Below are 26,746 nucleotides of genomic sequence, written 5' to 3' on the forward strand. Positions count from 1 at the left end.
GGATTTTTAATAAGCTTTATTTGGCTTGTCACTAAGTTAGGCAAGTGAAGACAGTGCTTATCAATTTTTTATGCCACATGAAGGCACTCTGAAACAATAAGAGAGCACACAGGCTTCAGAGTGTACTGGTTACTCAAAATGCAGCTGAAACGGAAGAGGAACTGCTACAGGCAAACTTTGATCTCCTTTTTTAATCTGTATGTAGTAACTTCTGTCGAAGGACCAGTTGTCAGGAACTGTTGGGTCCCAGGTGTTGCAGAACAGATCAGCCATTCCCCCAAATCCTGACACACTAACCTGCGTGTATTGTTCTGCCAGCTTTCACGAACTTTCCCAGTCATACGTCTGCAGATGTGCAGCATAGTTCTTGTGAATTCCCGATGGCAGGGCAGTGCTAGGCTTGCCTTTGAAGCAGGTGTGGTGTTGAGCTGTGCACATGCGGGAGGCCTGATGCTTCCACAAAACTTGAATCATCATGCGCAAGTTCTAGACAGTCAGTCTGTACAGGCAGAGGATACAATCGGGATTTCTAGCTTTGCAGAGATCCTGAACCGGTATATAAAATCATCAGCTTCTGCTAATGCAGGATTTTTGTCTGGAAAAGAGAGGGTCTGGTAAGACTTGAATGTGCAATCATTTGAAATGTAACTTTTTTTTTTAATTAATCTTCTGTGCTGTGGTTGGAACTGTCCCAAAATTCTCTATCACATCTACAAACTGTTTTTACTTTTTCTATGAGAGCTTAAGTTTTCTAATAACAAACTGATACTGTTTGGCTGGACTTCAGGAAAAAGGAAAAACATCAGGTGACTTGCTAAGGGTGAATCAGAATGCAGCTCCCAGATCTGAAGGTTTTCTTTTGATCTACTGTGAACTTCTCCCATTAAATTTTAAAATGGTATTTTCCCCAGACCTCGTCTAAAATATAAAAAAAACTATGTGGGGGAAAAACATTCTGGCTGTCGCTTAAATAAGAGAAGTCAGGAGAGCCAAGGGGTAAGGCTTGTACTCGATTCTTACTCCTTTCAGCTTCTCGTCATGTACTCAGGTGAAGATCAGCCCTAGTTTTGAAATTCTTGGCTTGTGGCACTTTGCATCACAATTACTGTGGTTTTTAAACATTGTGGGTTTTGCTTGAAATGCTTCATTTGATCTGAGATTGGCTCAGAGCAGCAGATCTGCAAGTGTGACTGAGCATGCTTTCTCTTCTGCAGCAGTCCAAGAGGAACAGGTGACAGGGGATGCCTGGATGCTCTTAGTTCATTTGCAAGGGAACAAGATAATTTTAGGTTATTTCCCCCCTCCGCTATACCAAAAATAAAAAGTTGTGGTCTCTGAGGTAATGGATTTGATAGAGCTGTTAGCAGTGTGCTGTGGGGAAAAAAAAATGTTACCTATCTTAAACTTAGCGTTGTATCCACTGCACTGATCTTACTTGATAAACACCTGATAAGAAAATGGATGGGAACGTTAGCATAATTCACGTGCTTTTGAAACTTTTCCTCCAAGTTCCTTGGGAAGCAATTGGACCTTCCCTTGAAATGGAAGGCAGCATTTCCAAATCACTTTGAGGGCTTTTCTGCTAGCTGAGGGGAGGAAAGAATTTGTCTTGTTCCCTGTGGCAGCAGAAAATTTCATTTTTGCTTCCTACTTCAACTCCTCTGCTTTTCCCCTCACGATTTTTGGAGTGTGTTTTAGTCAGGGCAAGGCAGGGTGGTCAGAAATCAGATGTGGCCTGACAGATGGCAGGGGAGATTTTCAAAAGCGTCTGAAGGACACTTGGAAAAAACTCCCCTCAGATCTCAGCTGCAAGGAGGGAAGTCCAAGCAATTCCTGTGGGCTGCTTGTTCCACTGATCCCAATCCAGGGGAGATTTGTGCCACTGGAGCTCCACTGAGTTGGAGGCAGTTACTTGGGACTTCCACTGGCGTGGAGCTGGGCCAGCGTGCCTACAAATGAGCTCTGATCTCTTCTCTTCCAATAAGAACAGAACGGATCATGGGATTTACTTATTTATTTTACGGAGAACTTGGAAAGGACAGTCTTTTTACTGTAATGGCTGTAAAAGTTGACATGGATGTGTGGATAGACCTGTTACTGGGTTCTGCAAAGGCAGCTAGAAATTGCTAACCTTGGGTGGGGAGTGTGTGGTAATTGCTCGAACAGGCACAGTCTGGAGAGTCTTGGCTTTTTTCCCCTTCTGTCACAGACTTGAAAAGTTGCTCAGAATTCAGAAATTCATAAAATTACCCTGTCTTCATTTTCAGAGTCGTAATCCAAATTTGTCCTTTCCGCATTAGGAGTCTCCATGTGTTTGGAGAACTTCCTCTGAGTTCTTCCAGAAGAAAGTACTGGGCTGTCCCTGCACATCCCAAACAGTGTAGGTCTGGGGAGTGCTGGTGGCTGTGCAGAAGTGTCTTGCTGCTTTCCTGCTCCTGGGTTTACTGCAAAGCACTACGCTGATGTGGAATAAAACAGTGCTAAGCCAGAGCGAGGGACGTCCCCTGATGGGCACGAATGAAATCACACAGGGCAACTACTCCCGTTTCCCATTGCCAGCATCTGCCACCGTGATGCCAGGCCTGATGTGATCTGCTACTACTTCTGCTGCAGGGAACATTGCAAAATGGCAGGTTTGCAGCATTTCCCTCCATGGAGGGCTGTTTAATTTGGCCTGGTGACAAGTTCTCCCCCCTTTTCCGTTCCTTTACCAGACACTTCCTACTCTCCAGGAGATAAGTGCTTGCAGCATGGAAGTCCTGCAGAGCTTGGTGGCTTCTAGCAGAGCTTCCCAGCTGTGACGAGCAGCTTCAGGAGCTCCCTTTTTGGGGTGCCACCTAAGCAGGGCCTCAAATACTCTCTGAGCACTTCTTTTCTGAAAATCAGGCAGTTGGTTTTAAGCCTCTGAAAGCGCAGGCACTTAGTTTTCTTTGAATATCTTAGCCTTGGGGATTTACAAAGCTACAGACCATTGACTTTGATTTTACGGTACAGTGGTACTGTATGATGAATTTCATTTCTGGTGTTTTTCACTTGTAAACAGTAAGAAAAAACCCTTCATTTTAATGAGCACTTTCCTCTCTCTGCCCTATTCCCTATCTGTGTAGGATATAGAACAAGTGAATTTGAAACAAAATGCAGTCTGCCTTTCTCTAAACAGCTATGCCAAATAAATCCAATGGTTAGGAAGCCTAACTTTTGTTTACTTTTTTTTGTGTAATTTCCTAGCATCTGAGCTGTTCTTGTCTGAGTGATCATCTACCTTCATGGCTTTACATTCCTGGCTTCTCTGATATGTGTCCTTCCTCCTCAGCCCCTGTCCAACCTTCATTTCCTGAAAAGATGATACAAATTCAAGTTGTGTACTGGCAGGCAAGTTTAAAGCCTATATGCTCTGGTTGCATTTCCAGTAAAACCATTGGTCTCTGCTTTCCTTTCTCCACTCATCTATGTGATTTTTTTTGTTGTTTGTTTTTTACCATCACCTCTACGGAATATTTGTTAAATGCAGCACATATTTAAGATCTGTCTAAGCCACAGAAGGCCTGTTTGTACGTTGACAGGCTTTTCTGAACTGAGGCTTCTGTCAGGAATACATAATACGTAAACTGTTGACTCTAAGGCTGGTAAATTATCTCTTTTTAGTGCACTGGCAATGAAATATATGGCTTGGATGCTTTTTCCTGGTTTTGGTAGAAGTTCCTTTTGCCGTGCATTGTTGGTGGAAGCTTTGGAACGTGGTTCTTGCACTGAAGGAATAACCCTCCTGATCTCAGAAGGTCTGAGGTGGGCTTTATCAATCAATTCTCATACAACATGGTTGATGAAAGGGAAAAACAGCAGGGTAAAACCCATAGCAGTAGGGAATGTGGCATCCTTGCTGTGGAGGTGATAAAGGAAAGTATTTTTTTGGCTGTTGTTCCCACATACAGCACTTCATTTATAATATACGGCTGCCACAAGAGATCTGAGTATGTACTGCAGATCCCTGACATATTGAACCTAGTTCATGATGTGGTCTTACAGCTGCTTTCACCTGGCAAAAAGTTCTGCTCTGTCCTTTTTCTGCTCACTTCTGTCCCTCTCCGTTCATGAACGGCCTCCCAGCAAAAGGAAAGGGTAGGCTTTTTAGCTTGATCTGTCTGCCTCATGCAGCCGCATTAAAAGTCCTGCAGTGGAAGGAGAAAGTGAGGAATTGGCAGTCAGGGTGTTTAAGCTGGTAGCGTGGGCTGATTCTGGTTCAAATACATGTGTACCTGGCGCTCAGTGTGACTTTCCTGCTGGTAAAATGGAGTGCAGGATTCGCCCTTCAGTATAGCCATAACAAAAGGCAGTGCTTGTAACCTTCCAAACACCATGTGTGTAGCAGCGTAAAGTCAACGTAACGTGAATTGTGGCTTTAAAAGAAAACTAGTTTCTGAATTGCATGTGTGAATGCACGTGTGTTTGGATATTAAGATGACTTTTCTTGTGCAAGGTGTCTTTGCAGTCCTTTCACTTATAGCTGTACCTCTGCTTTTTGTACATCTGTTCTCCCATGTGCATCTCCAACCTGGATCGCTACAGGCTAAAGTCAAGCATGTAGAGGACTATTTAACAACAAACCAATTCCCAGTTCCCTGTAGATCTTTGCTGAATAAATAGATTCCATGTTTCCACATCTCTCAAGCTCCTTCTATGAGTCAGAACGATTGTCAGGTATCTTCCTGTTGGAAAAAAGTTTGTCTTTCCTAAACCATGCTCTAGTCCCCATGAAACATTGTTGGCTTGCGTCTCTCAACTCTGCACACTTGTAAAGCTCATGGTAAAGCTGAAGTTCTCTACAGCCTGTCTTCCACCATATTTCTATCCATCCCTTTCCATTGTCTGGATTCAGGCTTTTCCTATGCTTTTCTCATCCAAGTCTCCACTATGCTCTCCATCAAAGAGGGCACCTAAACCCACGGTCCTCTCTTCTGCCTTTTATTCTGTGTGCCATGCTTCAGCTCGGTGCGATAACGAGCTGTGCAGGAAATGCTTTCATGTGATGCTGGCATCAACTCAGGCTAATCTCAACTGTGTACAGAGAAGTCCTAGTTGGTACTGTCAGTGATGGAAAAAGGTTACCTAAATCCTTCAGAGCAGCATGTGTCCAGCTGCGAAAAAAAAAATGGGGGGCAAAAGAAAAAGCTTTTTTTCCTTGCTCTGTGCTAATTGAAGTCGGATCAGTCGGATTTCAGATGGCGCACCATCTTAGTTCATAAAGAATAATAATATGCATGCTTCTCCCATAGCCTTTGTCTTCATTAGGCATTTTCCTCTCTGGCTAATGAGGACCATGATTCTGAAGACTACAGTGTAGGGTTATAGGAAATATGATAGTTACAAAGGCCTGCGGTCAGTTAGGAGATGGAACATTTTGCCTTATTTCAGCTGTTGTCCAATAGCATTTTGACAAAAGGTGTTTTTCCTGGTGCAACTGTTTATTTTTCCTATTGATGTCTTTTTCATTTTCTTGGGGAGAGGGGGCAGTACTTTGGGACCTGCGCTGGGGCTGCTGGTGGCTATGTACTCAGAATAAAAAGACTACAGCTTTCTGCAGAATTTAGTCTTCCTGTTCTCCATCTTCCAGTACAAGAATGCTTCCAGCAGTCCCAGGCTGTCCCACTAGCTAATGGTGGACCCCAGATCACATGTTGGAGAGCTCTAGAAAGCACACTATGGACAGACTCCTAATTTGCACAGACCACGGGCTGTTTACAGGTTCTTGGTCTCTTACCGAAATGTAAGGTGTGTGTTTTGGTGTGTGAGGACTGTCTTCATTGCTGTGGGTGCAATTTCTCAGCAAGCTTTGCTGTCTTCCAGTAGGTGAAGCTTGTACCTGGCCTGTGACACAACCCCTGCTCACAGACAAACCTAAAGAAAAGTGTTGCAAGGGCTCTAAGCAAGCGCCCCTCCAAGGATGGGCGGGAGGAGGTGGGGCTGCACCAGAGACTTTTAATGGCAGAATAAATGGGAAGGTGGAGGGCAGTGCTGTACGGTCAGTCCACCAGCTGTCTCTGTTCTCTTCCCCTGCATTCTGCAAGAGCGTATTATCTGCACTAAATCTTGAAGAAACACATACAAGTGGATTTTTTTTTTTACTTTTGTTTTCTCGAAACTTCAGTTACCCATCAGCAACTCTCAAGATGACAAGAATTTTGACAGCTTGCAAAGTGGTGAAGACTTTGAAAGGCAGATTGGAGTTTTGCAAAGTGTCTGCTGATCACTGGAGTTTCTCAAGGACTGGTACCAGGTTGTTGAGCATCAAGGTAACAGTAACTGCTAACAGGGAGCTACTGTGGTCTGATAGAGGTGTTTGGCATGCTGAGAGATAGCTTGCTGCAGATAACAGGGTTTACATAGGCATGTAAAACTGAACTGAAGGAGATTTGTCTGAACCTGAAGCAAGGGGTTTGCTTGGCTAAACAGTTCCATTAGATAAGCAAACACTTTTGTGTAGTCTGGAATGAAAATTATAGGGTAAATAGCACCAAAAGGTAGAAGTTCAAGGTTTCAGTTAATTATTATATAGTATTTTCTCTACAAACACCCCACCTTTCTATAGGACTGATAGTCTACAGAGCAGTTCTTTCATTCCACGTCATCATGAATCAATTAGGTATTTAAAAGCGAGCATCACTTGAAGCATGCGAGCAATCCCAGTGGGTCCATGTAGGATCCATTTTCAATGTCTTGGAAAACAAGCTGGCTCAGCTTAATCAGAGAAGTAGATGGCTCTTTTTGAATGCATCATGGTATCAGCCCTTGATTTTAGGGGCTTGAACCCCTCGGTTCACATCCCCAGTTTCTTCAAATGCAAAAGCTGCATTTGACCAGCTTCGCTAGTGCAACTCAGGCGGGTGCAGCATGGCACAGTGGGGAACTAGGACTTCGTGAATTCCACAGTACTCGAGGTGCTTTGGCACTTTGCATGGAAAAGGGGCTCTTGCACGTTTCTGTTTGTGGATCACCAGTGTAATAGGATTAGCAACCTGAGGAGTGATGTTTCAGTGGGTAGTGGGGAAAATCTCTGGGAGATTTGGGCTGTGGATATCCAGAGGGTGCCACCTTAGCTGGTGGGTGGAGTAGAGGCCTGATTAATATCACTTCTGTCCACTGAGGGCTCAGGTTTCTCTTGCTGGTCCCGTGGGCACTGATTTGCAATAAAAAGTTCTCTGAGCTCCTGGCAAAAGACATGTTACTTCTTAAACCAAAATTGGCTGCAGAGAAAAACTGAACTAGGAAAGAGGCATCACTATTCTTATTTCTTCTTCTAGCGTGTGAGTTTTCAGTTCAGTTTTGCCTCATGCTTTTAAAGACAGGTTGTTTTGTGGCCAGTGTACTTGTTAATGGACCCGTCTTCCCCTCCCTGAGAGCGCACAGCAGTCGTGAACTGCTACCTCGTTCACCATCTTAAAGCACAGCATGGTAATCTTCCCCTTCCTCTGCATTTAGATCTGGCTGAGCAGGATGTTTTTCCTCCTTGTGATTACAACAGGAGTCCTGTTTGGGAATTGTAAAGCCACCGAGGGCACCAGTCTCTCCTGCAACACTACTTGAAGAGGAAGTAGGTCTCTGATGTGGGAAGCAAGTTCCTCTGCAGTTCTGCAGGCTACTGAAGCTATGTTGATTTGACAAAAATACGTTAATACTATACAAAATCTCATGTAGGGCAGTGCCATTTCTTACATCAGCTCTTCCAGGGCAGATGCCAGCTTCTGTGCCATTTTGAAATCTCAGCACTGAGCTAGAAAATGTCTGTTGGTGTGACAGAGCAACACACTTCCAACCACCTCTCCTCTCTGGGCTTTTTGCTTCAAATTGGAATGGGCCAGGAGAAAATGGAGACGATTTTACTGCCAGTGTTGCTGGATAAGAGGAACTGTGAATGCACTGAGAGGTACTGGTGGCAAAAATCAGTGTCTGAAGTATAGGAGGCCAGGTTTCCTACTTCGTAGCTTGGTTTGTCACTGCTGACAGAGTAGAGCATCAGTATGCTGATGTTGCGTATCGCAGAACAGGTGTCCATGTAGATGCACTTAAGTCCCTGCAGATACACTAGACACTGTCTAGCCATCTAAGCGGGACTGAAGAGCTCTGCTGGAAGGCCATCCCTGCTTGTCTCTTGCCTTTGATAGCTATCTCGCTGCTTGGAGCTGGTTCAGTCACTTCTGCCGTCTTCTGTAGAGTGCAGCAGCTGGAAGTCTTGTGATGCAGAGAGAGGTGAGTTCACAGGCACTTCAGCCTGTGGCTGTAAGTCTGCTACAGGAAGAGGTGTCTTCTGCTGGTAAAGCTGTGTAGCCCCTGGTTAAGATCGATGGTTCAGATTTTGATGAGATAGCATCTTACTTTATACATCCCAGGATAATCCTGGTAGGCATCTGTAGCAGGCTGGATCTGATGTGTTTTTCTACTGGTGGATTAGCACGTGAAGTTTGGATTTGGCATCTTAAATGACAGATTGATGTGTTAAGTGGATGTTTTGTCACTCATTCAAGGACTGCACAGTGACAGACCTACAAGGTCATACCTCGTAATGCTGAGGTGCCCAGTTAAGAAGTTTTAGGCTCATGGAAAATTGCTGTCCAACTCTGATGGAGTTACAGCACCAGCTGGTCTAGCATCTACCTAATCCTGTGCTTGTGAAGTGAGTGCTCAAAGCCAACACCACCAATTTCAATGGCGAAGAGGATGAATATATATTTTAAAATCAAAAGACAAGGCCAATGAAACCCTTCGGAGCTATTTTAACCTCAGTGTCAGTGATAGCAAACACCCCGCAGAAGCATGAGACTGAATGGGGCCCGCTTGTATTTCAAGGTGTATGACAGGACCTATTGCGGGGTATCCAAGACCTAATGTGCACTACAAGTGCTGAGTCCAGTGGAGTATCTGCACAGTGACTGGCTGTGGTGCCAGCCAGCCAGCCCCAGAGGTGTCTTTCTGACATTATGTGCTGTGTTCTGCCTTGGCATTGACTCTGGGGAAAGCTGTTTCCATGTTGGATTTGCTTATTTGAGTTTAATACTTAAAGGAGTTCGTGCTGCCCAAGTGGATGCTTGAACTCACAGAAAGCAACAGGGTTGATAACTTGTTTAATCTGAGACCTCAGTTCTTATTTCTAACTCCACCTTTGCCAGGGGCCACACGTGTGTTTGAATTCAGAATCTGGTACACAAAATGTTGAACCTTTCCTGCTCGGGGCTTTTCTTTAAGGCAGTACCAGGCTCATATACCTCCTTCTATGGCACATACAGAAGCAGAAGTCAGAGATTCTCTAATAGACATATGCAAGCAGTAAAGCAGCAGGCCTGAGGGAGAATTTAAGGATAAGTGGTCTTAAAGGGCCGACCTATTGCCTAGCTTTGCCTAGGAGCAAGGTGGTTGACTGGAATTGTGACACAAGTGGCTGAGTAGTGACTTACGGCTGGGTTTGGAGTTCCAGCCATCATTAAGGGTAATGGATATTGGTAAGAATTTTGGAGAGGGTTTGAAATGCAGAGTAATTAAGGTGTGTGGGCTAATGGCAGTATAGGTAATGATCCTGTTCTTGCATTATTGTAGGCTTAAATGAGTGTTTAGTTGCCTTTGATTGCTCTTTCTCAGTAGGCTATTCTAGGGAGCAAAACAAAATGCAATGAAAACATAGTTCTGATCTATGTATAAGCTAAGTAAAGTATTAGAGAGCATGAGGGAGAGGTGGTAGGTTTAGTAGAGTGCCTAATATTTATTCTCCCAAGTCTGTTTTCTGTCCAGTTAAGCTCAGCATATGTGAGGAAACATCATTGTACATGAGCAGTCAGAGATACGGGGACTCAGAGGTTCGTATTCCCTTACTGCATCCCATCCGTCAGTTCTGGAGGAGAGATGGAGCATCCATGGGTGGAAGGGGGGCACGGGGAGCAGAGCTGAGACCCCTGTGGGCTCTCCGTAGGGCTGCTTTGCATCAGTGGTTTCAAGGTAATCACACTTCTTTGTAATTCAGTAATGGGCAGAGAGATCGCAGCTTGAAGCTCGTATCATTTAATGCTCATCTGAGGCCCGTGCAGTTATACGGGGATGTAAAGAGTAGTATGAGCAATAAATAGGTGGCTTGTAACAGTATAGCCGGCTCAGTAAGGAGGGGATTGGGAGAGCTATAAAAAAGAAAAAGAAAAAAGCACGCACCAGGAGCAAGCTAAAAATATAGCTAGAAATGAGAGGGAGCGAATTTTTGAGCACTGGCTTTAGAAACTATTTCAGATGACTGTTAAAGGATTCTTCAAATACGTTTTGAGGCAGGTGGAAAGTAACTGAGAAAATGACTGGGAAGGAGAGAGGTGGATGAGAAGGTAAAGGATCACTCACGTAATTCTGCTCCTCTCCCTTTGGAGGTGAAAGTGATGGGGCTGTGTGTGAAGTGGGGCCCGTTCCTCCAGAGATGGGGAGAAAAGGGGAATGCTCATTTCCTCAGGTGCTTCACGACTTCCACTAGCTGCCTTGCCTGTCTTGGTTCCCCTTCCCCCTCTGATTTTTGTCAGGAACAACTATCCGTGGCATTGTTGTGAACAGCCTTAAGAAGTTTTAAGAGTTCAGGTTGTAGGAAATGTGACTTTTCTGCCCTGGTATCTGTGGGGTGGTTCTGGCGTTGCTTTCTCTTTGACATGGACAGTAATGGAGCTAATCCAAAGCTTCTCCCTGAAGTTAGCCTAAGTGTGAATCATCTTGGGGATATACAAGACCTTGAATTGGCTCTTTATTCCTTTTTAGTTCCTTTCTACTTGCTAATTTTAGCTAGAAGCAAATGTGATAATATGTATTTAAAGGAGGAAAGAAAAGGCTGGCGAAGGAAGCCGACTGTTAGCAATGTCCAGATGGATCTCCAGCCTGTGATGACATAGTGCGCACAAGAAGACATTTTTCTAGCAAAGATTGTTGCTGGTTATTTGGTCTGGAGAGAGTGCAACGCAGCCCTGGCACCAGCCTTCTGCTGTGCTGGAAATCTGGTGGCTTTGGGCTTCTTCTGCACTTGTGATATGCTGCCCATTATGCAGCTAGCCAGATCTGCGTGATCTGTGTGCTGAGAAGCGTGCCAGAGGCTGTTGTGCTGCGTGGAATCGTGGCCTGCCTGAGGAAGGAGGCATTTCCCCGCCTTCGTGCTGCAGGGAAGTAAACTGGCCTGTGCTGAGAGCAAATCCCAGCTGGGTCCCTGCCACACACCAGTGCCCTCTGTTCCGGGCATACATCTTTTGCAGCAGCCCAGCGTTCAGGGGTCAGCTTGGCCTTGCCAAGACAAGCTGAGGGATTTCTTTGGAGAGGAAAAACTTGACTTCCTTGACTGTTTACTCTGTGAGGCACGTGTGAAAGAACGAAAATTACCTGCTTGCTTTCCAGAACAGGCGTTTATGGCAGACGTGCTTTAAAAAACAAATCATACTGCAGAACTTTTTGGATTCAGCAGATCTTTATCATCTATTTTGTAGATGGGAAGGGCTGCTAGAGCAGGGAAGCCAACAGAACTAAATTCATTTATTTAGTTATTTTTAACTGCTACAGTGCTTTTACCTCACGTGTGAAGTGCTTAGTGAAGCGGGACCTGAGCCAGCGAACTCTTCAAGCTGCTTTGGAAAGATGCACCAAATCTTGCAACGCTGCAGCAGTCACCCTTTCTGTTAGCCACCTCCGTCCTTAAAGCTCTTCAAGAGCTCTGCAGCCTCTCTGGAGAACAGGGACCTCTGCTGAGTTAAAGCCTCTGGTGTGTAGGAGAGAAATGGGATTGCAGCGGGGCTGTGAGTGGGGGAAACATTTAAATTGGGACTACAGCAGAGATCGGTACTAGACGGCATAGGGATGCTTCTGAGGAGTGGAGACAAAAGGACCTCAAGGCAACTCCGGGATATTTGTTTATTTCTTGCTTGTTGGTTTGTTTGTTTGTTTTTTTTTACAAATGAAAATCTCTCCAGCTAATCCCCGATTGAGCCAATTGGCCTTTTTTATAGCCTGTAAATCACTTTTCACATTAAAGACAAAACTGAAAAGACAAGGTAGGCTGGCAGCTGAGGGATGTGGTAACACCTCTGCTGGATATGTAGGCAAGAATAATTGCTTCAGAAATGCTCAACAAACAAACTAAGCTCTTAATTAAGAATAATAAATCAAGGAGAGGAGGGATCCATCTGAACATCTATCCCTTCTGTAGCTGAACTTGCAGGCAGGTTATGGTAGCTCAGGGACATCCCTCTGCATTACCCGAACACTGTGTAGGGGCTCTGATAGTACAGCGGGGCTTCTGTTTGGCAGAAATGATTTCTGTGCTGGTCTGGTGCAGAGGCGGGCAGGAAGTCTGCAGGAGATGCCTGCAAACTGCCAAGATGAGGGTGAGACTTGAAGGTCACGCTAATTGTGCTGCATTTTAGCCCTCAGGAGCTAGATGGGTTTTAGATTTCAGGTCGTTCCCCCATTGTGGAGGATCCTGCCAGGCTGTGTTTGCAGCTGTGGCTGGTTGAAGCGATGACCCAACTGGCTCTGGGTGCTGGGACTTGCCTGAAACTGGAGTTGATAATTGGGTGGACTCCAAATATTTGCTCTGCTGAGGGGAGGGATCCGTCTCTTGAAGTCAAGCCTGAGGGAAGCTGGTTCTTACAGTCACTCTCCCATGTCGGTAGTGTGGGCTGGATTTTGAGCAGGCTTCAGAAGGGGCAGAAGTCCTACCCAAAGCTCAGTCTGAGGCACCCAGGTGCTCTTCCTCCGTAACACCTTCAGTATGTGGCAGCTTTCTGTGGTGAGAGGCTTTTAAAGAGATTAGGGGGCTGGCCAACCTGTAATTCTTATTTGGGCTAGATCTACGGCCATAAAAATTGTATAAATAACTGTGGGAGGATTGTGGTGTTGCTGACTATCCCATCCAATCATACAAGAAGGCTCAGAAAGTGATGGCTAAACCTTTTGAGAATGACTCAATGTTTGACATTAATGAGAAACAAATGCAAGGCTAAAACCATCCCAGATGCACAGAATTCAATTACTTGGCAGTGTAGTTTGATTTTTTTAGTGTATTTTGAAGTACATTAGTAATTGATCTGTGCAGTATTTATAACTGCAGAAGAGCTCTAGATGAATGTTTGCTGTGATTGTTACAAAATGTTCAATGCTGGGGCTGAAATGTCTCCTTGCTGAGATTGTTCAGCTGATTTACAGCTAATGGAAAGTAGCTCTCCTGCTCCCTTCTACAGCAAACTGAACTTAATTCTTCTTTTTAATAAGATTCCAACATAAGGAATTCTGTTTTAAAAAAAAAAACTACCAAAAAAGAAACCCAGATGCACCCTGATATGAAGGTAAGAGCTACTGCCTGGTGGACAAACTTGGTGGACGATCAAGGAGATTGATCCCCTCCTTCCCTGGCTGGGGCTTGCTGGAGGGGAAAAAAACAAAAACAAAAAACAACAGAAGTGTGATCTAGAGAGCTGATACCAGTAACTTGCTGCCTCACAGCATTTATTTTAAATTCGGGCACTGTACCTGTGTCTCCTTGCGTGATAGGGAACCTGATGCTGATCAGCAAAAAGCAAAAGCTGCTTCTGCCTTCAGCTCCCAACAGCACTGCTAATTTTGTTAGGGTTATCAAATTCTGGCAGATTATCCCATCAGAACCCAACATCCCTTCTTCTTGGTTGGGACTCCGTTCTGCTAAACACTTTTTGAAAGTGTTGCTGCTTATGGGAAGCTTTCCTTTAGGCTGCTCATTAGGTAGCTACCTCTCTGCCAGGACAATTTAATCCTATCCCTGAGGTAACTGGGACCATGAGTGTCTGATCTGTGAGCTCCTCTCTACCCGTGTCCTACAGCAGGATGGACTTGTATTGTGAATTTTGCCTTCTGACGCCAGTCCGCCTATGCATGCACTGCTTTTTAATGGCTTAGCTGTATGGTTACAACAGAAGTTAAGCGCCTATAGAAGCTCGTGACTGGATGAGAGCCAGTGTACTCAGCAGCTAGCCTTGAGCAAACACTGAGGAGAGGCAACTCTTAACCAATATTTTAACTCTGTAGGAAAATTGCAAGATACGCTGAGTGAAAGAAATGAACAAAGCGATGTGGAAAGAGCCAGGGTGGTCCAGTAGTAAAAGGAGCTCATGCTTTGCTCATGGTGAGGTTTTCCAGCTTCCTTGCCACCTCTAGGAGCACAATGTTTAAGTATTAGAAAGAAAAAGAGCATCAGACTAGTAAAAGAGACAGTACCTTGGCAGCTGGTAATGGGAGGGGGCAAAAATACATACAGCACAAGGCAGGAAAGGCAGGTGTCCTCGGCGTGACTTGTGTAAACATCAAGCCTTTTCCTCCTGTATTTGAGTCTCTTCATGTGCCTTTCTCTAGGCGCAGACAGCGAACTTGGTGCTGAAAGATGGAACGAAGATGAAGGGCTATTCTTTTGGCTATCCATCCTCCACAGCAGGGGAAGTCGTATTCAACACTGGTATTTCTGGGTAAGGCAAAAGCAATTGAGAAATAAGGAAGAAAACTGTTTTGGGAGCTTGTAAAAGTGTGAAAGGGGTAGTTGGTGCAGATGCTTTTCTCAAGATTATAGGGTCCCAATCCAAGCAAATGATGTGCTGTACAGAAAACACCGTGCTCTAGGAATGCAGAGAGGGAGCCAGTTAACAGTAAGACTTCAGGCAGTCCTCTTGCATCATCACATTTGTGCTGACAGGCAACTTTAAGGACTCATATAACTAACTGTCATAGTGAGGTGTGGAGAGATCTGCTCATCTCCCCATGAAATGCAGCCACTGCTGAGTCAGAGCAGAGTTACTGCTGAGTAACACAAAACCAGGACAGCAAGAACCTTCATCTGACGCGTCGTTGTTCTCCCTCCCATTTTCAGATCGAAAGTAAAGGTTTGAAGTATCTGCAGCCTCCTGAATAACATAACTTGGCCTCTGAGTGCAAAATTCTTAACTCCTAATGTTCCTAAGTTGGGTTCTCATATATGAACCATCCATCTTGGTGTGTGGTGGCTCACAGCACAGCTGAGGATGTATTTGAGCCCTCTGCCCTTTCCAGGGATAGGGGAGGATCAAGTTTGTTCCTAACCTGGCATGACTGTGTGTCCTCTCAAGTGACAGAAGCTGATAGCTGGCTTAGGATTGCAACCCAGGGCTGCGAAGTTGAACTGCTTGAGCAGAGAGAAAGCTGCCCAGAGGATTGAGGCTGTTGGTTAGGAGCGGGGTGTGTTCTGGGGAGGTGAGACAGCTCTGAGGCTGCTGAAGCTTGAGCTTTTTCTGCAGCTATCCATAGCTGTCTTTGCCTGCAGTCTTTCATAATAGTCTTTGCCCAGCTGCCTTGTATTCCCCAAATTCTGCTCTCCTTTGGAGAAAACAGTACTCACGGGATGAGTTTTAAATGATCTCATTGGTGAGGATGTTAAATAGCTGCAGAGGGGAATCTGTTTGCAAAGCTTTGCATTAGGAGGCAATTATTTAAGTATTTTGACAGCACTAATTACTTGCTTTGTTAATATACCTGCCAACAAACAACTGTTTAATATAGATCAGAGTGATGGAGGGCACCAGAGTTCTCTTCTCTGTGATGGATTATGGGCAATAAATCTTGTCACATCACAAAAGTCAAGGAGGACCTGATGGATTAATTTCCCCTCCACATGTTACTGTGGCAGCAGAAGCTGTTTGCTCATTTTCTAGTGATTTGGAGAGGATGCCTGTGAAATGAGAGATCTCTTCTGGGCTGGGGAGCATATGGGGATGGAGAGAACATTCAAAACATAGGGCTGTGTCTTCAGAGCGCACTCCAGGAATGTGAACTCGATTGGTTTAGGGAAGAGGAGGATAAGAGCTTGCAGAATTGCTGTAGGTCATAAAAGTGACAGGATTTGCTACCAGTCGTGGCACTGCTGGCCGGTGAAAGAAACCCTCCAGCTCTGCCTCGTGCTCGTGAGCACAGAGATCAAGACCTCACGTATCCGAAGGACCCCGCTACCTCTCTTCCCTGACACAGCAGGAGGCTGTGCCTGTGGGAAGGAGGTGCTGTGCCAGGGCTGGGGCCTTTTGCAGATTGTCTGGGCTCGTAGCAATTAGCACAGCCAGCAGGAGGCTAGTGCAGGGGTGGTTTTGCCATGGCTGGCTTTAGGTCTCAGACCACTGCTTTCTGTGAACTGGGTGTTTCTAGACCGTGGGTGGAGTCAGTGTGAGCTCTGTGTGGAGGGAACTGGTGTGCTGCTCTGCACCTTGTCTCCTCATCTGGACTCCCACGTCCTGATCCGTATCAGAATGGGGAGGCAAAGCACTTTATGTACACCTAGCTTTCAGGTCTGAAGTAGCTGAAGCTGGCTGAAATGTTGTCAGATTACCCTAGAATAGAGGCCAGAGAGCAATGTTTTGGGGGTGCAATGTTGAATTTTCATTAGAAGAGCACAAGGATGAACTTCTCAGAAGTGTTTGAAATAAAAAATCCTAGTGTTTAGAATGGGGCAGGGAGAGGAAGGGGGGAGGTTTTCAGATGAGAGAAGAACTACAACCCGTAAAATGTGACCATGTTTGCATCAGCTCGGTAAATGCATTTGCCTCCAGTGTGCCACTGTGTGTGCCTCACATGATGTTCTGAGAGAACTGATTGATGGGAGTTTACTGAAGTCAGGCAGGGCTTTGGGCAGGCACAGCAGGGGTTGGACCTTGCAGCATCTTTGGAGCTCCTGCTCCCATCTGCTCCTCTCTGCTCCACGAGCGTTGTGCCTGCTTAAAGGGCATTTTGTCTTAATGCAGAGCTGCGCCTTCATAGCCCAGCGAAACCCAGTGGCTCTCTGTCCTTGTTTGCTGATTACAAATAACATGCAAAGGTTAATTACATTGCCTTCGTCATTAACAGAGGCTTTTGGAAGCATAACCAATTGACTCGGAAGGAAAGCGAGATGCTAAATGTGCACGTCATACGCTTGCTGCAGTTCTGTGATCACACTGCACTTTGTGTGGCTGTTTACCTGCAGCAGGAAGTATAGATCTGAACAGCAGGGGAGGCCTACCTGGAAATATCTCATGGCCATTGTTGATTCGATGTGTCATTTCTCAGAGCTGGCTGGTGTGCTGCGTTGTATGTATCTGCCTGCAACCATTCCGGGTTTTGTGAAGAGTTTCCCAGTGTTTGACAATTAATCTGCTGGCTGTAAGTCCAAAGCACCATAAAAATGTCTCTTGTGACTTGCTGATATCTGGTAGATGGCTGGAGTTGCCAGTTATGTATTGTTTAAACAGCGATGACAATAATAAATTATATTTTGTATAGGGCAGATTCATTCTGCAGTGTCTTGATGCATTTGGCTTAATATCTATATGGATAAGTTCATCTGTTGCTAAATTACAGCTGCTTTTGAGTAGAAAGACAGCAAATGCTTAACAGATTGGTGCAACAGTATGCTAGGGTGTAAGGGAGAAAGTGAAAGGCTGCTCACTTTGAAGCTGCAGAATTAGGGGCATGAGTAAGTAGAATGTATTTACCCTGTTTGGGGTTGAAAGTGAGACAGGACCAACTGGATCCACTGGATCAAGAGCTGATCCAGTAGACTATGCAAAAATTGTAGGTTTGATAAAACCTTAGGTTCAGTCCTCCATTGCAGGAGGATGTTCCACTGCACTTGTAGATCTGTCCTTGCTGAGAACAGTGCTCAGGCAGGTGCTGGAATAGAGTTGCAGTCTCTGGGGCTTCTTCCTCTGGCTAAAGATGAGGGCTCTGGGGCTATGGGACAAGCACGGGCTGCTGAATCCCAAAGCGTTGTCTTCAGCCTGCCTTCTTCAGCGATACACAAACCGCCTTCAAAGCACATAGGGATCTGGTCAGGTGGGACGTGGGCTGTCCCGTGGATGGGATCCAGGAGATGGCCTGGAAGGGATGTCAGGCCTCTGTGCTGGGAGAAGCTGCAGAACTGGTGCCCTGACAGAGCTTTCTGACAGAACAGGGAGGAGGAAAGAACCCAGAGAAGTAGTGAGGAATTGTAAGGGTGATTGTAGCTGCTTCCCTGAGCCCAGAGGAAAAGACGGATGTTGATTAATCTGCCTGTTCCGTCGTGGAAAGGGCAGTTACAGCCCCAGACATCTGAAGACTACAGGCTGGGGAAGGGAACAAGACTGGGCAAACAACTGCATTGTCAGCTGGCTTTTCAGTTTGAGCTTTCTACCCCTACTCAGAGGGGAAGTTCTTACACCACGTGGAAGGAAGGGATGGTGGTGACAAAGCAGTGGCCGCATGGGGTGCCCAGGGAATGGCCAAGCCCCAGCTGTCATCTGTGGTTCAAGCGATATGTTAAATTGTAAGGGGTCTGAGTCGAATAGCTCTCGTGCTTTTCTTCGATGAAGCAGGAGAAGCAAAAGCCTTTCCTTGTTCTCAGTGTCAAATGCTTAATTGCAGATAGCAAAGATGAGGTGTATTCACAAATGTGCTTGCTACTAAGGATGTTTTCACATGACTACTGTTTTTGTCTTTTGTCATATGAGAAATCAGGGCTGTCCTCTCACTGGCTCTTTTATTTTCTTTTCAACTCCAGAACAACATACTTTTTCTTCTGTTGCTTCTTCATCTAGATACACCGAAGCCTTGACAGATCCCAGCTACAAAGGACAGATTCTTACTCTGGCTAACCCCATTGTTGGGAACAGTGGGGTGCCTGACACAGCTGTCTTGGACGAAATGGGCCTCAGGAGGTTTCTGGAGTCTGATGGAATCAAGGTAATGGTGGCAACGCAGGAGCTGAGCGAAGGACGGTGCTAGGAGCCTGAGTGTGTGAATGTGTGTGTGTGTGTAAGAATTTACTGGCACCTCATAGAAGTTAAAATGAATCAATGATACTCAACTTTTCTCTTTCTTCCTCTGGGTGTTGTCTTCTGGAGAAATGGTGGCAAAAGGTAATCACTGTGCTTTCTGCACCTGGCTAGGCTCTGTCTGGAAGTGGTGTGTTTCCCCTCAATGATACAAATGACACAGTTTTTGTGAACTGCTCCCCTTGATGGCTTTTTTTCTCACATTCATGTCTGCTTCATATTTCTCTGGGTTTGTCCAGGACTGGTTTCCACAGGGAGAGCAAATGCTGTTAAGAATGAGAAGTTTCTCTGTGCAGAAACTCTTTTCCATATGCCTGTTCCGCCACAAATAGAGGAGGTGATACCTGTGTGAAGAAGGCTGCCCTTACTAGTGCAGGAACTAGTTTGTGCTTTGGTGACAGGGCACATGGGCTAAGATCAAGACTGTGTCCATGCTGTTGTGGCAGTACTGAAAAATGAAATAAAACCCATGTAATTGCAGAGCCAGTGAAATGTTTTATCTGTCCTGAGGTGAAATGACTCCTTTATAAACTATCTAACTCCACTGGAAAATGAAGTTGACTTTTGAAATGAAATGTCACTAAGGAAGTGAAAAGCTTTCTTTAAAAAATGAATCAAAATGGAATGTTTTGTCTTGTCTTAAACTTCCATTTCCTTTCTAACAAGAACTGTTTTCTTCATTCAATACAATTCGCAGTTTTAGTTACTTGGAAGCCACGCTGTTCTGTGGATTTCATAATTAAAATGGCCTGGGTACATTAATGATAAACTGCTGATGTCTTTACCCCTTTGCCTGGTATCTCTTCTATGCTCTCCCACTGTGCACTATCAGGTTTGCTGTCTTTTTGTTCTGTCAGAACAGCCACACCAAGTCTGCCTGGCGTTGTGTCTTACGTGATACGGTTTGCAGCGGATGAATGTACCAGAAGGCACATGGCTAGTACAGAGTGATTCTTCAGTGCAAAATTACATTTCTTCTCTCTGCAGGTTTCAGGTTTGCTGGTGCTGGATTACAGCAATGAGTACAGTCACTGGCAGGCTGCAAGGAGTCTTGGGGAGTGGTTGCAGGAAGAAAAGGTGAGAAATCCAGGGATAACTACATGAAGAGAACAGGCCTGTGTGTCTGGGAACAAGGGAAAGAACAACCAGCTTTGAGCTGCTAACCACTTTTCTCTTGAGATGTCTTCACCAGTCTGTACTGGGCTTGTTCTGTGTTCCTTAGTTCTCTGGTTCTTTGGGGATGTTTGGTTCTTAATAAAAAAATGATCCACGTTCGATTATATTCCAGCATCTCATCAGATGTTTCTGTACTGCTGCTCCTAGTGACTGCCATGGTGGTAACCTCAAGAGCTGTTAGCTGCAGGAATCCCTCTGACTTGAAGCGGCGGGAGTTGAGGATATGCCAGTGGAGTGCAACTGACTTGTAACAGCTGGGAGGGTTAGGTGTTCAGGAGGAAGGAAAAATGTGGCTCAGAAATGAGACCAATATTTGCCATATAAGCTTTTTATTTTGAGCTTTCTAGTGCAGAAACTAGAAGTCTTGAAGAACCAAGCTATTTATGAGTGGGGAGTAGGGAGGAAAGGTGAAGAACTGCAAGTGGGGCAGCCTTGGCAATAGAGCTGCTAAGAGCCAGAGCCCTTTAACAAAGGGCACGTTCTTCTCAGCAAAGTGATCTGGCTGTTGTCTTCACGTGCCTTAGCTGCTTGTTCTCTAACTTATACTTCTCTTTTGATTTCTTCAGGTGCCTGCTCTCTATGGGATCGATACCAGAATGCTGTCCAAATTAATTCGTGACAAGGTATGATCCCCTTCCCTCGATTCAGTTTCATTAACCTTGCCGTTTTCTGGGACATTTTTCTAACAGTGCAGCAAACCTGAGGTAGCAATGCTGCTGCTGGGTTGCCTGGACCTCAGGTGCTGCTCAGATCCCCATGCTCTTCCAAAGGTTCTGGGTTTTCTATTCCACATGAGAGTGAACCAGCACGTGCTGATGTACATGAAACTCCTCTGGTAGTTGTGTCAGACACAACAGCTGGTAGTGTCACCTGCCTGTTGCCTCAGGTAGTAACAGAGATGGCAAAAATTCTGTGATATTTTGTGCATATTAGTTCATAGACAGCACCAGCTTTGGTCAATGGAAATTTTCCGGTTCCTCAGAGACTTAAGGAATGGCTATGTTAACCTAACCTGGATTCCTAACTCAGGCTGGTTTTCTTTGACTGAAACCTTTCATTATTTATAATAGCCATTACTTTTCTCTGGTTTCTGAGAGCTGACAATTGAAGGACATCAGCACGATTATGTTACTGAATGGAAGGTGGTGTTAAGGTACTTTCACATCTGCTCAAACAGTGATCAAAGCCATTCCGAAGGTAAATTGTTGTGCCTCGGAGGCTTTTCTTTTGTAATGGATTATCTGAAGCTGCTCTTTTCTTCAGTTGACCAGTCTGCAATCTGTAGTGCAAGTCCACTCCCCCATTCATTCCACAACAAAATATGAATATCAAGCCTGAATAGAGGAATATTTGTAGAAATTAATTCTTATGGGAAGATAAGGGTTTGTCCTGCTCTTACAGACAGCAGACAAGTGCAGTTTAATGCAATGGAAAACGGCAATACATTTTTCTGCTTTCTTGAGACATACCGTTTAATGGGTCCGTGTTCCTTTCATCCAAAGTAAATACACTTTCAGTGTTTATCCAGTAGCTTATCAGACAGTGTAGAGCAGTAATGCCCGTTATACTGGGACTCTGAGTGGTATTGGTTTATGGCTTTTAAAATAGTGGATAATGTAGCTTTGTCTCCTAGACTTCTCAGTCAGATTGGGGAAACAAACAAACAAACAAAAACTTTATAACTAGACATGGAATGAAATATTAATTGGGGGAGAGAACAGGGCTTTATTGTGACAAATGCAGAAATGAGCAGCAATTTGTTAAAGCTACTCTAAAGATAAATGCAGAACACCATTTGGCTGAGTAATCCAGTGGCAAGGTAAGACAGACTATTTGTGAGAAAGGCTTTAGGGCTTTGTCATCAGCTTTTACGGGACTGGCAATGCAGTGGCACTCGGCTGTTTCTGTGGCTCCCAAGAACTTGACTTCTTTAAGGTGATGCTGACTTGCTCAGCTCTGATGCACACAAAGCAGTTTGGAGCACCTTGTGGTGTAAGATGCCACCTCAAGGTGACGAAGAATGTCAGTCACTGTTAAGATCTGTCTTCAGAACTTACCCTTAATAGTGCACCTGGCAATGCAAGGTCATGACACTTTCCTGTCTTCAGAAGTTGGCAAGGATACTTCAAGTATGACCAAGCATGGAAGTATCTCAAGGAAGTGTGATATGTCAAGAGTTATCACAAAACATTGACTTCTTCTGCTTGACCATCCCCTTCCATCCTTGGAAAGTTCTGTATTGCACACACTGTCCCCATGCTGAGGAGAGTTTAACCCTAGCTTAATCCCACTTATTCTAGGAGTGGAGCAAAGCCAAAATGGGGATTTTTTTCCACTGAACTTTAATGAACAGAACACAGAGTAGGATGTGCTGCTGGCAGATCAAGGGTGTCCTAGCTTCTGTGAGGTGATAACAGCAGTAAAGAGCAGAGCTTGCTGGAGGTAATTTTTTTTAACAGATTATTCAGCGAACAGCTCTGCTGACCTGCCTCCCACACAGCTTTGCTTTACAGCTCTGCTGCATTATAGCTATCTACAGTATGTGGCTGAAGACCTCTCAGTGGGTGTCTAAAACCAAAAAGCTGCGAACTGCCTTGGGGATTACTCCCAGATCTTATTTGGACATCTGAAACCTGATCTTCTTGGAAGGCAACCTGTTTTACTGTCATTAGACGGCTTGCCAAGCTGTTTACAGATTTTACTGGTGGCACTGCCTCTCCCTCAGAAGAAGGATGTTGAAAATTGTTTTTAATACTAGGAAGGGATCATAAACTTCTGAAGATGCTGGAAGTGGCTATAAGCTGTCAAGAAACCATCTCTAACAGCTGCTCAGGTTGCTGTGCCTGTCAGCACCTTGCCCCAGTGTTCACAGCTTCTTTACTTGTGCTTCTTTGTTTACTGGTGTATTTCCACAGGGCACAGTACTTGGGAAGATTGAATTTGAAGGTCAACCCACAGAGTTTGCAGACCCAAATAAGCAGAACTTAATAGCAGAAGTTTCAACAAAGGTGAGAACTTTTTCTAGTCCCAGGTCTATACACTACAGGTATTAACTGCTCCCCATTTGCTCTGGGGATCATCCAATTTTTCTAAACAATCTGGGGACCTTTTTTAAACCATTCACCTTTCTAGAGCTTTGGAGGGCTGTGACCTCAACATGGTCCTTGTATGGTCCCTGTGGCTTACTAGGTGCTGTGCTGAAGCTGTAAAATAGGCTACGTTGAGCTGGATGTACTCTGAACAGTGCTCTGATCAGGGGACTGTCTGTTTCGAAGACAGGACTGAGAAGTATTGGGGATACAGTTAGACCTGGTGTGGGGGGCACACTTTCAAACAACTAACCAAAAGAAAGGTTGCTTTACTTGAATGAATTTCAGGAAAGCTCACATTTGATAGCTTGTGCTCAGGCATAATTCTGTTGAGGTGATTCCAGAAGGTATTCGTAGGCCTCAAAAAGAGACCAGCGTAGGAGTTCCCTGGCTCTAATATTGCTGGCATTAGCTGCTTTTTGTATAGCTGTGGACTGAACAGCAGCTATGTTTGTACTCCTGTTAGCAGGACATGCAAACTGTGCTCAACCACAAGCTGAGAAGAGCACTGTAACTTACCAGGTCGTAGTAAACCAGGCTTACGCTAAAAATGGTAACTGTTCTTCTACCAATGCAAGGGTCAATGTCTTGAATCGTGGACCCTTTGGGGTTTTAATTATAGGATAGACTGCCATAGGTGCATTGACTGAGGTGACAACTGAGCATGAGTCCCCATTTGCAAATTCCATGCTTACTGTGATGCTTACAATTCCTTTAAGATCACTGAGGCTGTGGAAGAGCTCTGCAAATAATTGCTTGTGTACGGTTCCTCACACAAGCTGATGTGTGAGTGGCAAGGGTGGGAAAATGAAGCGCAAGCCTGAAGCCAGGCTTGGATTTACAATACTAACAGGTTACCTGAAATGCTACTGGAATACACAGGCAGCCTTGCAAGTCAGGGATCTCACCAACTTATGCCATGCCTCCACTGTATTTTGAGTTAGGTCCTTGTTGCTACACGGAAATATGGCAGTTGCTTATTGAGGTGTTTGTGATCTGTAATTGCAAGATGCAGGTGAAGTCATTTTGAGCAGTAACTTAGCAATAGGTAAGGTTGCTGATGCTAAACTCAGCAATTACTAAGACAGAATTGCTCTAAAGATGCTGAAAATGGCTTCTAAAAGGGCAATATGATAAGATTAACGGAGCTTTGGTGATCTTATTATGTTTATAACTTCATTTTGTAGGCTTAAAAAGCAACATCACAAATGAAGCTGACAATGAAGTAAGCTGTTCAGTGTTGGTAGTTACTGGCCAGGATAATCTATCTGTTTCTAAACAGCTATTTTTGTGTTAACCAGAATACAGTAAGACCTGCTCATCAGTTGTACCTTTGGAGTGATTTTAATCATTTATTTTTTTCTTCCTGTCCCCCACATCTTTAGGTATTAGTGATATAGATTCGATAGACTAACGCTACTTATACAGGGCGGGGAATGTAGAAAACTGCCAGTGTTTTGCAGGAACTTTTGTTGGAGATTTATTTTGGTGCCTGTGATGTTCGGGGTCCTGGAGCATATGAGAGGTATTTAAATGCTTGAAACTAATAGGTCACTTCTATCTACACATATAGTCCCATGTAGTCTTTTTGCTGTCACCACTGTTGCCAGCAGGACTTTCTCTTCTCCCTGACTGCTGGCTCAGAACCTTCCCGCATCATCCTCTCGGACTGGGAAGTTTTTTATAGGTTGTGCTGTGACCACATGAGGGAAATCCTCTGGCTTTAGAAGGAATATATTTTAACAGTTCCCTACTTGAGCTTCTGGTCTAGCTTCTGCGTAGACATACTCTCGACCAGATGTAGGGGTCAGTGCTCTGCAGTACAGAGGAAGAGTAAGTGTGAGAAGTGGGGGAAGGCTTGTGAAGACAGCAGCACCTAAAATCAGTTGGGAAAGGTGTTAACAAATAATAGCCTAATTAATTGGACAGGGGAAAGTTTTGAGGAGGAAGCAATTAAAATAACTCAAAGAAGTTTTGTTCCACAATTCTCTCTGGCCGTTAGAACAGCCAAGGAGAACATTTGAGGGAGATGTTTGGTTCATAATGTTTCACAGATTTTTTTTAGTAGGGGTGTTGTGAGGAAATGAGGAGTCCCCAAAAGCCCTTCTAAAAAGGTGGGTGAGTTTTTCCTAAGGGACTCTGGCACATAGCACAAAGTTAATTTCTGTGAAAACTGGGTACATCGATTCTCTTGGGATTGTTGAAGTCCTTTTCCCTAGAAGGTTGAAAGGCAGCAGGTAGAAGACCCTTGCAGTTGCTTTGCAGCAATGCAGTTCCACCAGCCTATGCAAGAAGAATCTGCTTGTGTACTCCTGACTGAAGGTACTGTCATACCTCTCAAGGCCGAGTATCAATAGCAGATTCACTGTACTCATTCTCAAAAAAGGGATTGTGAGGCACTTTGCCATTGCTTTATGTGGTGTGAGCTATGAGATGTTCTGATACAAAATCTCCTTTCAGCATTACAGAGCAGGAGTCGCAACAGCAGTGGTAACACTGCTGGCTCTGTGCTGATTCTTGTCCCATGTAAGGGTGGAGTACAGACCAAATGATGGCTGGTGAGCAGCAGCTAGAAACCTTGTAGCGAAGGGAGATGGCTTCTCGCACCCCGTTTCTTTCACCTCTGCTCCTGAAACGACAGGCAGTCACTCCTGATGATGATCCGAGACGTCCTCACACAGGACATGCTCTTGCTTCCATCATTAAAAATCTCTTCTTGTTTTTTGAGAAGAAAACAATTAAAACAAGAACTTAATTAGGATAACACAAAGTGAGGGACTGTAATATGCTGCTAAAACTTCTTCTTATACTCCCTGTAGAGGGGATGTTTTTTCCTTCTGGCTGGTCCTAATCTCCCTTGAAAAGATTGTTTGTCACCAGCACCATGGCATATTGGGAATGGTCTTTAGCATCTTTTCCTAAAAAGGCCCAGCTGTGAAATTTCAATGTCAGGGAAGCCAATTAAAAGGGAGATTTTAGCTTACAAAAAATAAAAAATAAAAAAAATGGTGTATTGCACAAGAGGAAGGACACTTTAGATAAAGTACACTTATGAATATCAACTTTCAGGAGCTGAGAGTAGCTGAAGGTAAGCACAGTGTTTGCTTTTAGAAAGTAGAAGGCTGTCTTATGTGCTTATTGGTGAGCGGCATCCCATGCTGGCACTAACCGCAGTTGTATAACCAGTAAAATAATTCAGCAGACTTCAGAAACTTCAGAAAGAAGCTGTCCATAAAGATCCCAACATCAGTGCTAGAGCCATCTCTCAATGTCTCCATGTTGCAGTATCAAGACCCATAAAATAGATGGTGGTTTGGCTCCATCATCTTCCATCCTGGTTGCAACCAGGAAGGATAAGTGGGTGTACTGAAATGGTCCAGAGGCAGGGGATGTGTAGTGACAATTTACTTTGTGGGATGGGAACAACAGCTGGAAGAGAAGGTGCCAGAAGTGTAGTCTGATGTGTACAACTGCTGCTGCCACACGAACATCTGTGATGCTCAGTGGCACCCACTGGAGGTCTATCGCAGAATATATCATATCCAGCCATGCCGTGCTTTGGTCCTGCTGTGACTGGAGGCTCAGGGTTGTGTTTAATGTGATGGAGCCATAGCTGGTGGTTGTGAAGCAGGCTTGCTCCACTGGCATCAGCACGAT

The 26,746-nt window shown here is 44.7% G+C and overlaps 1 protein-coding gene across 4 annotated transcripts in view; it reads left to right on the forward strand.

Moving 5' to 3' along the window:
- Positions 1-26,746, forward strand: part of CPS1 (carbamoyl-phosphate synthase 1) — a 142,741-nt gene that overhangs the window by 16,502 nt on the left and 99,493 nt on the right. For 2 of the 4 annotated variants that reach the window (XM_066999293.1, XM_066999292.1), the window contains 6 exons: positions 6,146-6,290; positions 14,377-14,486; positions 18,588-18,732; positions 19,812-19,901; positions 20,567-20,623; positions 22,916-23,008. In XM_066999293.1, coding sequence (XP_066855394.1) covers positions 6,168-6,290; positions 14,377-14,486; positions 18,588-18,732; positions 19,812-19,901; positions 20,567-20,623; positions 22,916-23,008 — 618 coding nt within the window. In that variant the 5' untranslated portion in view covers positions 6,146-6,167. Of the gene's footprint in view, positions 1-6,145; positions 6,291-12,296; positions 12,782-14,376; positions 14,487-18,587; positions 18,733-19,811; positions 19,902-20,566; positions 20,624-22,915; positions 23,009-26,746 lie in introns of those variants that run through there. The other 2 variants (XM_066999294.1, XM_066999295.1) reach the window with 2 other exon arrangements.

Source organism: Anser cygnoides, chromosome 6 (genome assembly GCF_040182565.1).
Source record: "Anser cygnoides isolate HZ-2024a breed goose chromosome 6, Taihu_goose_T2T_genome, whole genome shotgun sequence".
In the NCBI taxonomy this organism is placed as follows: Eukaryota; Metazoa; Chordata; class Aves; order Anseriformes; family Anatidae; genus Anser; species Anser cygnoides.